This window comes from Gallinula chloropus (genome assembly GCF_964237585.1).
Source record: "Gallinula chloropus genome assembly, chromosome: 1".
NCBI lineage: Eukaryota > Metazoa > Chordata > Aves > Gruiformes > Rallidae > Gallinula > Gallinula chloropus.
In genome coordinates, this window is record NC_140085.1 from 70,192,282 (window position 1) to 70,205,810 (window position 13,529).

The window sequence follows — 13,529 nt, forward strand, 5'->3', positions numbered from 1 at the left end:
CTGACTGGGAGGTCGAGACGTCTTCCGTGATGGACACTGAGGACTCTCATGAGCACAGCTACGAGCAGCAGCTTTTCATGGGTTGTTAAGTCTCATGCAAGCTTTCACACAAACCAAATGTCTAGTACTGCAGGACACACGGGCAAGGGTGGAAGCAACGTACAGTGTACACCTATGTGTACACAACCACGCAACAGCTCTGGGGTGGAAGCAGGAGACAACCAGGCCCGCTCTGCTGCCTTGACTAGAAAATCTGCTAAGTTCCTTGCCGTCTCCCAAGCAATCTACCACTCTTCCCAGGGCATCATTCCAGGGGGCTGGATTCTACAGGACTCAGCTTTCCGAGAGTGTTCAGTGGGCCCTGGGTCTGGGCACCGCTACAGTTCAGCGACATGTCTAAGTTGGCTGCTGTTGGCATCACAAGAACTCGCTCTAGGCTGCATGGCCTTTGGGAATGCAACAGGACAACGGCATGCTGCTTCTAGCCACCTGGCAGCAATCAGTATCATTGGGAACCTACTGGGCTCTTACTCCCAAGCACTCAGAGACAATCTTTTGCTGCTCAAGTACTCTTGAGTACTAAGAGGTATCAAAGCAAGTGGCCTTTGGCAAGTCACCTAGCCTTGTGCCATACTGGAAGGTGGGTTATCGCACTGACTCTCTCAAAGAGGGCCGGGCTCACCGCTGGGACTGGGCTCCTGACCTACAACAGCCCTTGGGGTTCACGGACATGCTTCAGCCTCCTCACCAGAGCAGCATCCTGGAACTAACGTAACAAACACAAACCTACCCTTGACCCCACAAACCAAGGGCCCCTCACTTTTGGTGTCACGCTCTTTCTGCCATGGACAAGAGCTGCCATGCAATGGTGACACAGACGGTTAAACCCCATTTCTAGGTCCATAGGTAGTTTTTACAGCAGCATGTAAAATACCCCCATGTTTTATACAGGGAGAAACCAAATCTTGGGTCAGTGCAGCAAATTGCCTGCAGACCAGCATCAGACTTTTCAACTAACTCACCTCCTTCAAGTGGGGCCCTTGGCTTGGGAGAAGGCAAGTGCATCCTGTTGCGTTTGGAACCATTCCCCGAGCACGGTCCTGAAGCGGTTTCAGTCATTAACCACCGCATTCAGGCGAGCTCTCGGCAGGACGGCAGCTAAACCAAGAGGAAGGCCTAAAGGATTCCCCACAACTCCACCCTCCAACTCCAGACACTCAAAGATAAGCATCTGCATCCCTCTGATAGAAAAAAAAGACAGCACCAAGTAACTGGAGTGTCCCAATAAAAATAAAAAGACGACACCTCGTGTCCAACTTTGGGATGCAAACTGAGCAGGTGTGTGCGTGCCAGTGCCGTGTCGCAACCCACTGTGCAAGGTGAGGGACACGAAATGCCACCAGCTGGGGCACAGGGACACTGCAAGGGCAAGGGAGAGAGGAACACTAAGGCTTGCTTAACATTAACAGACGTATCTGTAACAGTTATTCCTTTACAGTCTCGTAAATTAGCAAGCCCATAAAACAGGAGCCTCGAGGAGGACGTGCCAAACCCCTGCCATGCAAACCATGTTAGTTATGATAATAGGCAGATTTTAGTAAGCCAGTTCCTGGCTCCCGCACTTGCACCTATAAAATACACGTATTTCCAAGGCTGAGGAGGGAGGGAAGGGGAGGTTGTCTCAGAAATACCTGACAGCCATCTAACTGCCTAAACCCCAGTGGCACAAGAACTATGTTAGCGGGTTTGTCACACCCTGTATCCCTTTGAATTTTTCTAGTCTTAAAAAAACAAAAACAAAACAAAACAAACAACAACAACAGAAAAACCCCAATGAAAGAAAACTCCTCATCTGTAAACCCCAACCTAGTCACAGCAAGGAAACAAATGTCTCTGCATAGGCGATGGCAGTGCTAACAGAGACACGAGGGCAAGAGGAGGGAGGTGAAAGAATGGTAAATCTTCTCCTGACGACGGGACCAGGGAGCTCCTGGATTCCTGGCTGTGCAGTCCTGGCAGCTGACGCTGCTCTTCCTCCGATGCCCTGGCAGAGAGTCAGGCAGCACTGCCGTCCGCTCCAAACATCTGCCAGCCCAGCCCGTTGGAAGCGCGTCCGCGCCGAACGCTGGAGCGTGGAAGGTGAGGAGGGGGAGCCCGCCGGATCAGCTAAGACTTGAGCTCCCGGTCAGGTTTCATGCTGAAGGGCTCCAGCCTCTCGCTCTCTGGCAGCATGCTGTTCAGACGCTCCATCAGAGGGATCGTCTGGTCGATGCCCATCTGTATACGGCGCAGGATGGCAGACATCTCGTTGACCTTCTGGATCTGCTCCGCATACTTGGCATACTTCTTCTGGCGCTCCTGCATGAAGCTATAAAGAGTTTCCACAGAGAGGTCCATCTGTTTAAAAACAACAAGCAGAGCGAGGTGCATTAGGCCAAATGTTCCCACAGGCCCTTCGGCACGCTGTCTTTCCTAAAAAGAACCGAGAAGCACGTTAGATGCCCCACTGGAGATACCAGCCAGGTACACAAAGGAGTTGCTCCGTAAGTGCTTAACCAGTCTGTCGTGAAATGGGACGATTCATACCTGTATACCAGGGAGGACATACAGCCAACTCAGTCCTACACCCAAACACTGAGAATTTGATCAGAAAATTCTTTATTTACAAGGTTGAAAGTCAACAGGCACTGGATAACTTGGAGGATATATATGCCTGTGGTTTATCAGGAGTTCCCTGGCAGTTATCCATGTGGATAACTTGGTGGTCTCCACATACACCTGTGGTACATTTTCAGTGGAGACTGTACACACTTGCAAGTGTTAAGCTCTACCACGCTTGCCGGTGCTAATTTCATCAGCTTAGCCAGGTAACTCTGACTAAGCTGTGGCTGTTACTACCATCATCGTCTGGAAAACTCTTGCCTTGAGGAGAGAACCTCAACGGATTGCTAGTGTCCCTAATTTCCCCGAAACCTAAAAATAAACGTGTTATGAGTGACCCCAGGAGAGACATTAAGTAAATCTGCTACGCAATTAAACACAGTAAGTACCCAAACACGGCTGGAGCATGCTGACAATGACCGGAACTGCGGTGCTATTCCTGCCATTGAGTGACGAAGGTGTAGCCTTTCTAATTCACAACCCAACTTTCTCTTCAGCCAGACCTGCAAACTCCAGGCAGGATCTGGCTGACAGCTGCTAGTACCGCGCACCCGTGAGTCGAGTCGCACGGTTTACGCTGTTTCACACACTGTTGAGACGTACCACGTATTCAGAGTGCTCAGTAACAGACCTCCAACCCCTTAAGCGCACACCTGACACTCGGTTGTCTCAACTCACTGTAGCTGTGCTTGACAGCCCCAGTTGCTCCAGTGTGCTGGCTCTTCCAACTGGTACATCTGAGTGGTGGACACCTATCTTGTAACCACGCTGGGTCACACTCCTCAGCGAAAGCAAACCGCTGGAGCGGGGCTCAGTGTGTGCTCACAGCGACTGCCAAGCGAAGGGGCAGGAACGGACACACACTGACCAGTTTTGGCCCACTGCCGCCCCTTGTCACTGTCTTTCTGAACCTCTCCCATTCAAGTACCCCCAGAGGAAGGAAGTCACTGCTCATGACGAAGCAGCCTCCCGGAATCACTGCTGAGGACTCCGCATCTACCAGCAGTCCCCAGTTCAAACAACACTCCTTGTTTTAACTCTGACAGTCAGCCCACTTGCTTGAGGACAACAATTGTTCCTGTCGTCAGAGACAACCCAGATTTATTGGTGCACTCCTAAAAGCCAAGCCAGGCTCACCATATCTGACTTACAGATGTCACATTAGCACTTCAATAATCCTCATGATGCAGCACGCCATGGTGGGGGGCTGCTGGCGAAAGCCTGCTGCAAGGGCAGGATTGGGTGGAAGCAGTGGGAAGCTGGAAGGCACATACTCCACTGAAGAGGAAAGTCCCACCAGACTGAGCACTGCCTTCCCATTGGAGACAGGAAGGGAAAAACTGGGGGGAGCTGTGTTTGCTGACAATTGTCCCTTTCAAGCCCTGGTGAAGGGGTCAAGAGAAGAAAAAGTTGGGCAAGAAAATATTTTCTTGAGAATTTTAAGTTCCAAACAGCATTGAAAACAAAGACACAAGGTTCTGTTGAACTGTCACACGGATCAGGAAGCATTTTTCTTCCCCCTTCCCCTGCCATCACCTCCATCAGAGTTGGATACAGCACCAATTAACCTTTTATTTCGTCTGTGCTCTCTAGTGCTCTCAGGCTGAATTCTTCCTCTTTGCCTCTGTGCCTTCCTGTGAATTCCTCCCTCCACACTTTAATGCAGAGGACAAAATAAAAACCAGCAGAGCAGGAAACTCCAAATAGAGTGGAAACAATTTAAGCCTACACAGGGGTTTCTATTAAAACCCCAGCTTAATAATTTAGTAGCTTGGCGCTAGCTCTGTAAATTGGAGTGTGTAAAAAGCAGACCACCACCAGGTCTGCACAGGATGGAAGTAAATTCAATGCAGCGCCTACAAACGTCCTACCTAATTGGAGACAGTGGCGCGCGGTGGCAGGCAGTCAGAAACCTGCCAAAAGCCAGCACGCCTCATTAAACTGAGTGGTGCAGGGACCCAGGCAGAAACCTCCCCTGGTGCTGAAGTTCTCCTCCACGGGCAGGTTCTCCACATGGTTTCACAGCACTGTGGAAGAGACAAAGCTCGCATCAACCAAGCCCTGAAAAAAACCCCCTGATGGCTCCCGTGTCTCTCCATTCTAATAATTTCCAGCTGATAACTTTTTAGACTCCTTGTGTAATTGTCCACTTACCTGGGGGGGAACATGGGGAGAAGCTAAAGCTGACCTGCAAAATGAAGAAATGTGGAGCGGCCTTCCAAGCTCTTTGCTACTTTTGGACACATTCTCAATGGTTATTTAAAAAAAAAAAAAAAAAAAACAAAAAAAAAAAGTGGCCTCACAAGAAAGAGAAAGGGTGGAAGTGAGTGTTTCCTATGGTTTCCCTGCACCTAGTGCTCATGTTTGGCTGCTGCGGGAGGCCATGGCAGCTGCACAGCCCGTGATGGGACAAGGAGGGCCGCAGCTGAGTAACGGCGAGGCGAGGCGAGGCCTGCTTTCACTCAGACTCAACCTGGGCTTTTTAACTAAGATTTTAAAAAAAGAAAAAGCACTATGTGTTGACTCCCATATATAAATGCCAATGCCTCTTTGCAGCTTTCCTTGAAGCGGGCCTAAATACACACTTACATCCTTCCTGCCTCCTCCCCCTCCAAGCAAGCTCCTCCAGTGCCAGACCTTGTGCTTTTACCTCTCCTGGCACGCAGTCCCATTCCTCTGCAGCTCAGACAGGGCCTTTGGTTGCCGGACTCAGAGGGTTAGCCCTATTTACCCACCACAGAGACTGAAACTGCCCTTTGGGAATCTGTAATGAACAGGGAACGCACATAAGAATCCGCTTAATTCCCATCTATTTAATTCCATACAGTAGCAATAAAAAGCATCTGGAGAAGGGGAGCTTAGGCAATGAGTCTGCTCCCTTGCCTACAGCCATGGCAGTCCATGCTTTTCAAGACACCTTTGAGGGTCAGCTGAATGAATTTTCCTTCTCTGAGTTCCTCCCATCAACTCCCACCTCCCACATGTAAGGCCCTGCAACAGTCTCTTTCAAAAAAACCCTCAAGTGTCAGCCTTCTTGCCCATCCCTAGCTGAGAAACTCACTGGGAAGCCCAGCGAGATGCCTCAGAGCCAGCAGCTCTTCCACTGCCCTACAACCATCTGCAAGTGTTTATTTGAGCCATTGTTTCTGCTCTGCTTCCTACTACTCCAGGCCACCACAGTTGCGGGCAACTCCCCCATTGGCAGGTCACCGCCCTGTACCCGTAAACCATGGCAGATGTGGAGCTGTGCTGTCACCAGCCCCTTGACAGCTTCACCATCACTGATTTCTCCTGCAAATACCACCACTGAGTAAGCAATCATCATCCCCAACTTACAGGTACAGAAGAGTTGAGAGAGTCAAAAAACTGGACCTGAGGCCTGTAAAGAAGCAACAGAACAAAAGCAGAGGGCAGAGCCCAGCACACAAAGTTCTCATCCTAATTCCCACCACAGCGAGAGGTTTTTGTAAGACCCAGCCTGGTCTTGAGGGAAAAATAAGTGTTCCCAGTGAGAGCTCCCAATGTACATTTCATTTCTTTCCAAAACCAATTCCTCCTGTTAAAGCTGGAGACCTGAGGCCAGGCCTGCCCAGAGTAGAAGACAGGATTTTTTCCCCTTCCGGGTTTTTTTCAGTTATTCTTTCAGTAGTGTCATAAAACACATCATAGTACCCTAAAACCAGAGAAGCCTAAAGCTAACCTTCCAGCATGACATATTTTTTTTTTGTACAGCCAGTGACATTCAGAATTTGAGTCTGTTTCCGTTTCAAAGCTCATGACTCCTCCGTGGATCAGTAGCAACAGGACACTAATTTATGCCTCCGCTTCACATTTTAAACATGAAATGACATCTACTGGGCTTTTCTTCAAATGAAAACAGATTCATAATTACTTCCAACAACAGTGCAAGATGGATATTCCCCCCCCACACTTAAAAGGGCCGCAGCACAGCCCCTCCTGCTACACCATTCACATCACCAAGCAGCAAGGGCTCACAGGCTTTGTGCTACACAGGCCCATTTGTAACACAGAAACAATCGAGGGTACTTTCAGACATCTTGCACACCACAAATTCTTGCATTCATTTTAGAATTCTTCTTGGCCCACACTACCAAGAAGAATAAAGACATTAATTTAGCCCACGAAAAGACCGAGGTCAGCACTGGACACTGCCCAATTCTTTTCAAGAGACCACGCTGAAAGCAAAGCAGTGCCCCTCTTACCTGGCCTGGTTTTGTAGCATCTCTGCCATGCTCATGTAGGTACCCTGAGCTCTCAGAAACAGAGCTCACATCACATCTTGTTAGTTCAACAACCAAGACTGAAAATTGCTGCTAGACTTACTGTCCCTGGTTGCAGAACATGCAAACACAATCACAAGTTCATTAAACTCAGAATCAAATTTCTAGAGAGACACTGTTGACATTTGTAACAAAGCAAATACATCTCCTAAGAGGGTGCTCCGTCATTCCCTGCTTCTCCACTCCCTCCTTAAAATGCCCATAAGGCAGGAAGATGTTTTGCTTCCCCCCACACTCAGCAACAGCCTTCAAGCATTCAGGTAGACATCCATTTATCCCTCTGCCTCAATGATTTCCTCTTAGCTCCCATCCCCCATGGCTACCACTCAAAAGCCCACAGCAATTAAGGTGCAATCCTTATTCCAGAAAGTTCACTTGTTACAAGAGCACTCCGAGCAGGAGCAGCCTTTCCCTTGACAGTGTCAGGTGCCTGGGTGGGGTTAGATGAACTCCTTCCTGCTGCTGCACAACAACCACCTCGGAAAGCAACAGGCGGGAGCATGACTGCATGGAATATTAGTCACCATGTGCTGGTGTGAAAATACTTTGCACTCAACGCACTTAAAACTGAAGACAGCTCCTCTTTCTGTACTGCTTAAAAACAAATGCGTTCAATGAATGGCTTCCCCGCCCCCCCCTTCTCTTCCCCTCTCTCTTTGATAATGGCACGCAAAGTTAACACAATAGATCATGATGACTTCCTGATGATGGGAACATCCTCTGTTTCTCTCACTCATCCCACACACTGGTAAGTGATAAACTTACTGGGCAGCATCTCTGCCAGAGTAGAAAAACAGGGAGACCCAGCCAAGGATCCCACATCCTCTTCAGCATCAGCCTCTCCCGAGTACCATTCCTCTGCGCTGCTGCCAGGTAAACAATTATCATTTGTGTTCAGGTTTTGCATATCACATCCAAGACCTAATCCCATGCCAAAAAGTTCCTTTTGCTCCCTCTGTAATCTGCCATTGCTGGAAACAATTGCCAAGTGTTGTGCATATCTCAAGTCAAGTTAAAGAAAAAAAGTAGCATTTTTAACAGGCTCTAACACTGAGTTTTAGCAACATTAACAGCGATATCAGTGCCCTTACTTGCTTCCAAAGATCTACAGCTAAATCCATGCCTGGGCCCTTAAAGCCACAGTATATATGAGATAGTATAAGATAGGCTGCTGCTCCTCAAACATCAAGATTTAACTATTTTGGGAGGCCCTGGGTTGCACAAAAGAATTCAGAATTTAAAAGAATCAGAAGGTTTGTTCCTGAAATTAGCTTCTCCACCTTCCTGCATATTGTGTTACTGGACAGGATATGTTTGTCGCTACCCCAGTGTCTGACCTCCACAGCCCACGTCTCCCTCAGTTCCAACTCGAGCCTTCCCCGCTTGAGAGCTACCAGCATCCTTCTGCCAACTGGCAGTCCCCCAAGCTTAAGTTATGACTGCTGTCACTAACTGTTGCTAAAAAAAGAGTCCTAAAGCTATGATTAAAATAATACCTACCTCTCGCCCAGCACTAATGAACAAATAGACTTCCAAGGGCCTGAAAAAGCAGGGCCCCACTTCACAGAGGTGGCAGAAGCCTCATAGCAAAGCCTGACAGCCAGCAGCCACCTGTAATCTGGGGCTGTAAATGCTATCTCCCACTGCATGTGTTCCTGGATCCTAACTCAGCCTTTACTGTGGCTGTGTCAGACTTCTAAATACTTAACAAGTTTCTTGGTGGGGAAAAAAACAATCGGATTTTACCTGTAAGTTTTAATGTCACCAAAAAAAGGTTACAGCAGTTTCTAGCTCAGTGACTAACTAGTAAGACCATTTTTAGAGCTTTCAATTGCTGCTTTCACAGAACAATCTACATATATCTATAAAATCATCTCTATTTATCCGGACTAAAACTGTTGCTACATACAAACCATTAGAAATGCTTCCGTACCTCTCCTAAACAACAAAGTGTAAGAGACAAAAACCAAACCAACCCACCCAGGCTATATACAAGATAAATGAACCTGCGTGTACAACATCCTCACAAACCCTCTCCTTCGTAGAGTACAACTCCACAGAAACAGATCTGAAACTCCTAGTCTGTCTTTAATTAGCTGTTCCTAGAGAATGAAATATCTGCATCTGCTATGGAATGATCTGTTGCTTAAATGATAATTTCCACAACTCTAGTTCAGACTGCCACAAAACGAGGTGTTCAATTCCCTCATTTCCCAATTCTGCACTGCTGCCATATTACTCATTCAGAACGCTCCTGTATCCAGCCAGAGCTTGAATATTACAGGACAACAGCACTTGTCAATGTTATTTACCCTTAGGGTTTTATTTTATCACAAATTTCAGCTTCTGTACTTTTAACATGTCAGAATGACTAGCTTTAAGCAGGCTGATCTTCCTATTAAGAACAAACTTCGATTTGAAGAGAGACAACCACTACCATTAATGAGATGTTGCTCAGAAAAACACCACTCTCATCACAGTGAAGAAGTGCAACCTAAAATAGGCAGCATCGTTAAATCTGCAAGCCATCTGACCCAGTGCTATTACTCTCAGCTTCACACTTGGGGCCTGCTAGTTATAGGTCTTCTTTCACCCATTTTTTTTTTTCACCAGAAAGTCTTTCAAAATCCTTCGAAAGGAGATGCTAACATTTGCCATATTTATTCAGGGTTAGACACATGAGAAGAAAGTGTTTTCTAGAAGAGAACACTGCTTAGGAAGAAAAAGCTTATAAACCTCTTCTCAGAGAACAAAAGGAGCTGAGCTGTAGCGATTCTGTACAGTCTGTGAAGTGGTAGGAGGGTTATCTAGGACTCCCTCTTTGTTTTTGCCTGGGGAACCACAGATCAAGATGGGTTTGAGCGCCGTGGCACCCCCACCCCCAGCTGCATCTGACCCGCCTCCCATGTGCGGTGCAGATGGCCCACGTGCACACAAGGAGGCCGACGCGCGAGATGTGAGAGGCACAAACCCAGCCGTCAGGAACCAGGGACTTCTGGACATCTGACAGCCCAGATGAGGGCTTTGCTCTTTACCCCACAGCCAGAGCTCTCACAGGAAATGTCCAAATCAACAGCTTCTCACCAGGGAAACTCAAAGCTATGTCAGCTCTACCAATATTAGCCAATGATAACCCAAAACAATTTTGAAGGATCTTTTTGAAGTTCTGTATCTTTAATGTTCACAGAGAACACGACACGAGCCAAGTACATCCCAGTGATGATGATGATAAGGGGAGGATCTGCACCTTCTTTCCCAGAAGAGCCACATTCAAGACTGCCTCCGCCATGCTTCCACAGTGCTGAGGCTCAAATGTCCCAGCACTTTTCCTGGTGCCCACAAGATCCGATAGTAAGGCTTCAGAAAAGCCTTAAGGAAATCTTGAGCACTGCAAATCATTTCCATAGCAAGCTCTTCTGAGGCTACAGGCTATTGTTCAAAATATAACAAGAAGAGTCCCTATTACCACCACCAACTCAGACAAAAATTCAATGAGTTGTGGTAACTCTAATCCACTCTGAGCATCTATTTGTATTGTACTGAGCAGCAGCGGCCTTAATTTTTGCAGAAGGCTGAGTGTTTGTCTCTCCTTGTGTGTGCCTACAAAGGCATCTCCAGAATAACTTGATCAGAAGTGAGAAGGCAACTGAAAATTTACACTGTGACCTGGCAGGAGAACTTATAATTGAAAAGTAATTAGTCCATCTTCAGTTCCCACGTAGCTTAAGTCAGGCAAAAGCAAGAATTAGATTCTATGGGCTGGATTAAGCAAAAGGCAAGGCTATCACCCAAGAACCCTTCCTGACCTTAAGCACTGTCAGAAATTCCTTACCATATGCTGCTGTTCTGTTGATTCATTTTACAGCAACTACCTGAGAACCTTTTTCAGCTGAAATTAATCTGGTTTGGGATTCTATCTCTTAGCTAATTTGCCAGTCCCAGCAATTGCTCTTCAAATACATTGCTTTCTCTTCATACACTCACAGTTCATACGCTTGATTACAGGGTATTGTACAGTACTATAATTTAGCATTTTATACAGGCTTCCAGAGGCAGATGACACATCCAGTCAGGAACAACACCCCCACAAATTAATTACTTGTAAATTATATGTTTCGTACCTCTAGAGTAGTGTTGAAATAATGGCTAATAGTGTTCTCACACAGAAACATTCATGCCCCAATGGCACAGAAACATAAAGGAAAGCCCAGCCTTCATAAAAAGCAAGATGGACAGATTACTTGCACTAAGCCTTTGTAATACTTTCAACATGAAGTCATCTCCGCAGATCACATCTGATTGTTATCAGGTTGCTAATTATAGGGCTGCTAACACAAGGTCAGCCCCGCTCTCACAGCCTACTACCTAGCATCTTTAAATCATCAGTGCAACTCCAAATATTTGCAAATAATACTGGCTAACCTATCTAAAGTGAACGTCAAACTGCTGAACAGCTTTTAGCTAAGATTCCTGACACCGTCCCTCCCCCTCAGCCTCCCCTCAATTCTCACTTAGGGGTAGAGCTGACACCTTGAAATTTTCAATTCACCACTGAAACAGGAGGTAACTGTTAAGAATGAAAGCCTGTAAAGTGACTTTTCCTGTATCAACACAATCCAGCAGGGAGGGAGAAGACCGTTTTCAATCAACAATAACCACAGACTTACCTAGAAAGGGAAATACACCATTTTCAGTCTTCAGCTGACTAAGCCAAACAAGCAAAGTTTTTCCAGTTTCCTCCCAGAGGTTCTCCACTCCTCCAAGCATCCCTATAAGCTCTTCTGTTATCCCATGAACTCACGTTCCTTGAACATAGGGAGAGCTGCACACGCTGTGTCAGACAAGATCATCTCACAGCCCTTTGCAATACAATCAATCTGTTCTTATTTCTGGGGGGAATACCTCTGGGTGAGACAGTCCAGGCTGGTATCTGCTTTCCGCGTATCTCAGATCTGTTTCACGTCCAAATTCAGTATCACCAATGCTAAATCAGGAATGGACTTCAATACTTCTTACTCCTACATTCTACAATGTTTTGGGGTGGGGTGTGTGTTTTGTTCTTTGGGGTTTTTTCCACCTGGGGAAACAAGACTAAAACAAGGAACCAAATTTCCCAGTGTAAGCAGGCTGTGAGAAGAAACCGAATTCTACTCCTGGTACTCGATAATCATAAACTCCAGGCACTAATCCTGATGGAAGTGTTAATATAAGGTTTAGCATACTAGACTTCTGATCTTTGGTGACAGTCTCTTAAGGACCTAAGTTCTGTAATGATTATAAGCTTTTCTGACTGCTAGATACTTGTTCAATTTTCTACTTTCTTGGAAACTTGGTAGTGGAAAGGATTACAGTTTAGATCTTCTCAAAAGGCCGTAGAAAACCACAGCACAAGAGAAGGGAACATTCTAGAGCTGATTTCACACATATATTTTAGGAGGGAGGGACTGGTCTTTTTTACGACACCAAGTGAAGCAGTGCATGTTAACACAACAGATTTCAGGCTGTCACAAGTGCAAGCAATCTTTCCTCTTCCTTAATAACTGCTGGATCACTTCATAATGTTCACGTACAACAGAGCACTGGCCATCTGCCTCGGGCATACACAGAAAGAAGTTCATTCTACACATTAAATCAACCATTGTGAAGCTTTTCCCAAAGCCATTAACCAGCCAACATGAAAATGGGAAGGGGTTCGCCCCCACCACTTGAGAATTCAATCCACTTGCACATCAGGCTGGAGCAAAACAAGAAGGATCAACCAGAGGACATGAAGGTAGTTTCCAGCCTAACCACCCTGCATATTTATTTCTGCATGATGGTGCCTGTTAAGGCTCCAGTCATTACAAATAACACTTCAACACAGAAGAGAAAGAGGCTGAAAGATTGCCACAGTTCTCATGAATCTCGTAATTCCATGGTGCCAAGGACTATATTTAAGGTACCAACTTCTTGACAGAACATTATGTTCCCTAGCTTTTCTAAGCAGTGTGGCAGTGGGGCATTAAATCCCTTGAAAATACAAATGGCATTTCAATCCAGGTTCTTCCCCATTTCAGAAATATTACATCCCAAAGAATATTCAGGCCTCCTTGCCAGTATTTTGGGGCATTGTTAGTTTAAGTCTGTGAATCAAAAACTCGGTTTTGCTTGAGAGTTAAAATGACCTAATCTAGAAAGTCTTTAAATGCTGTGTCAAAACTGAACACATTGCTATCTTCACTACTGCCAGGCTTTGTTTAACAGGGTTCCTTTGATCCCCTGAGCCCTTCATTTCAGTGGGTAAAAAGTAACTAGTGATCTGATCCATATGAGCACACTGATTTTGAAGCCAGGGCCTGAAGTCAAAGCAGCACTTTGGACTTGGTGAGACCATTCCTGTTTTGCTAGACTAAGTCAATTTAGTCATTCTCAAGGCATGCCCACTGAAAACAGGTTTCACACAGAGTTTTGGAAATTCAGCTCTGATACCATGCACAGGGAAACCATATCTAAACAGGAATGGAAACAATCACTCCACTGGGCAGAGTACTGAAACAAAACCGAAGACCAAACAAAACACACCTCCAC

General features: G+C 46.3%; 1 protein-coding gene across 1 annotated transcript in view; it reads right to left on the minus strand.

The window, feature by feature from the left end:
* Positions 1-1,849: 1,849 nt before the first annotated feature.
* The window catches only part of BORCS5 (BLOC-1 related complex subunit 5), a gene marked incomplete at its 5' end in the record, with an annotated part of 74,552 nt that continues 62,872 nt past the window's right edge, over positions 1,850-13,529 (minus strand). The window contains one exon of the mRNA XM_084277557.1: positions 1,850-2,397. Within this exon, the coding sequence (XP_084133683.1) occupies positions 2,167-2,397 (231 nt within the window). The 3' untranslated portion in view covers positions 1,850-2,166. The remainder of the gene's footprint in view (positions 2,398-13,529) is intronic.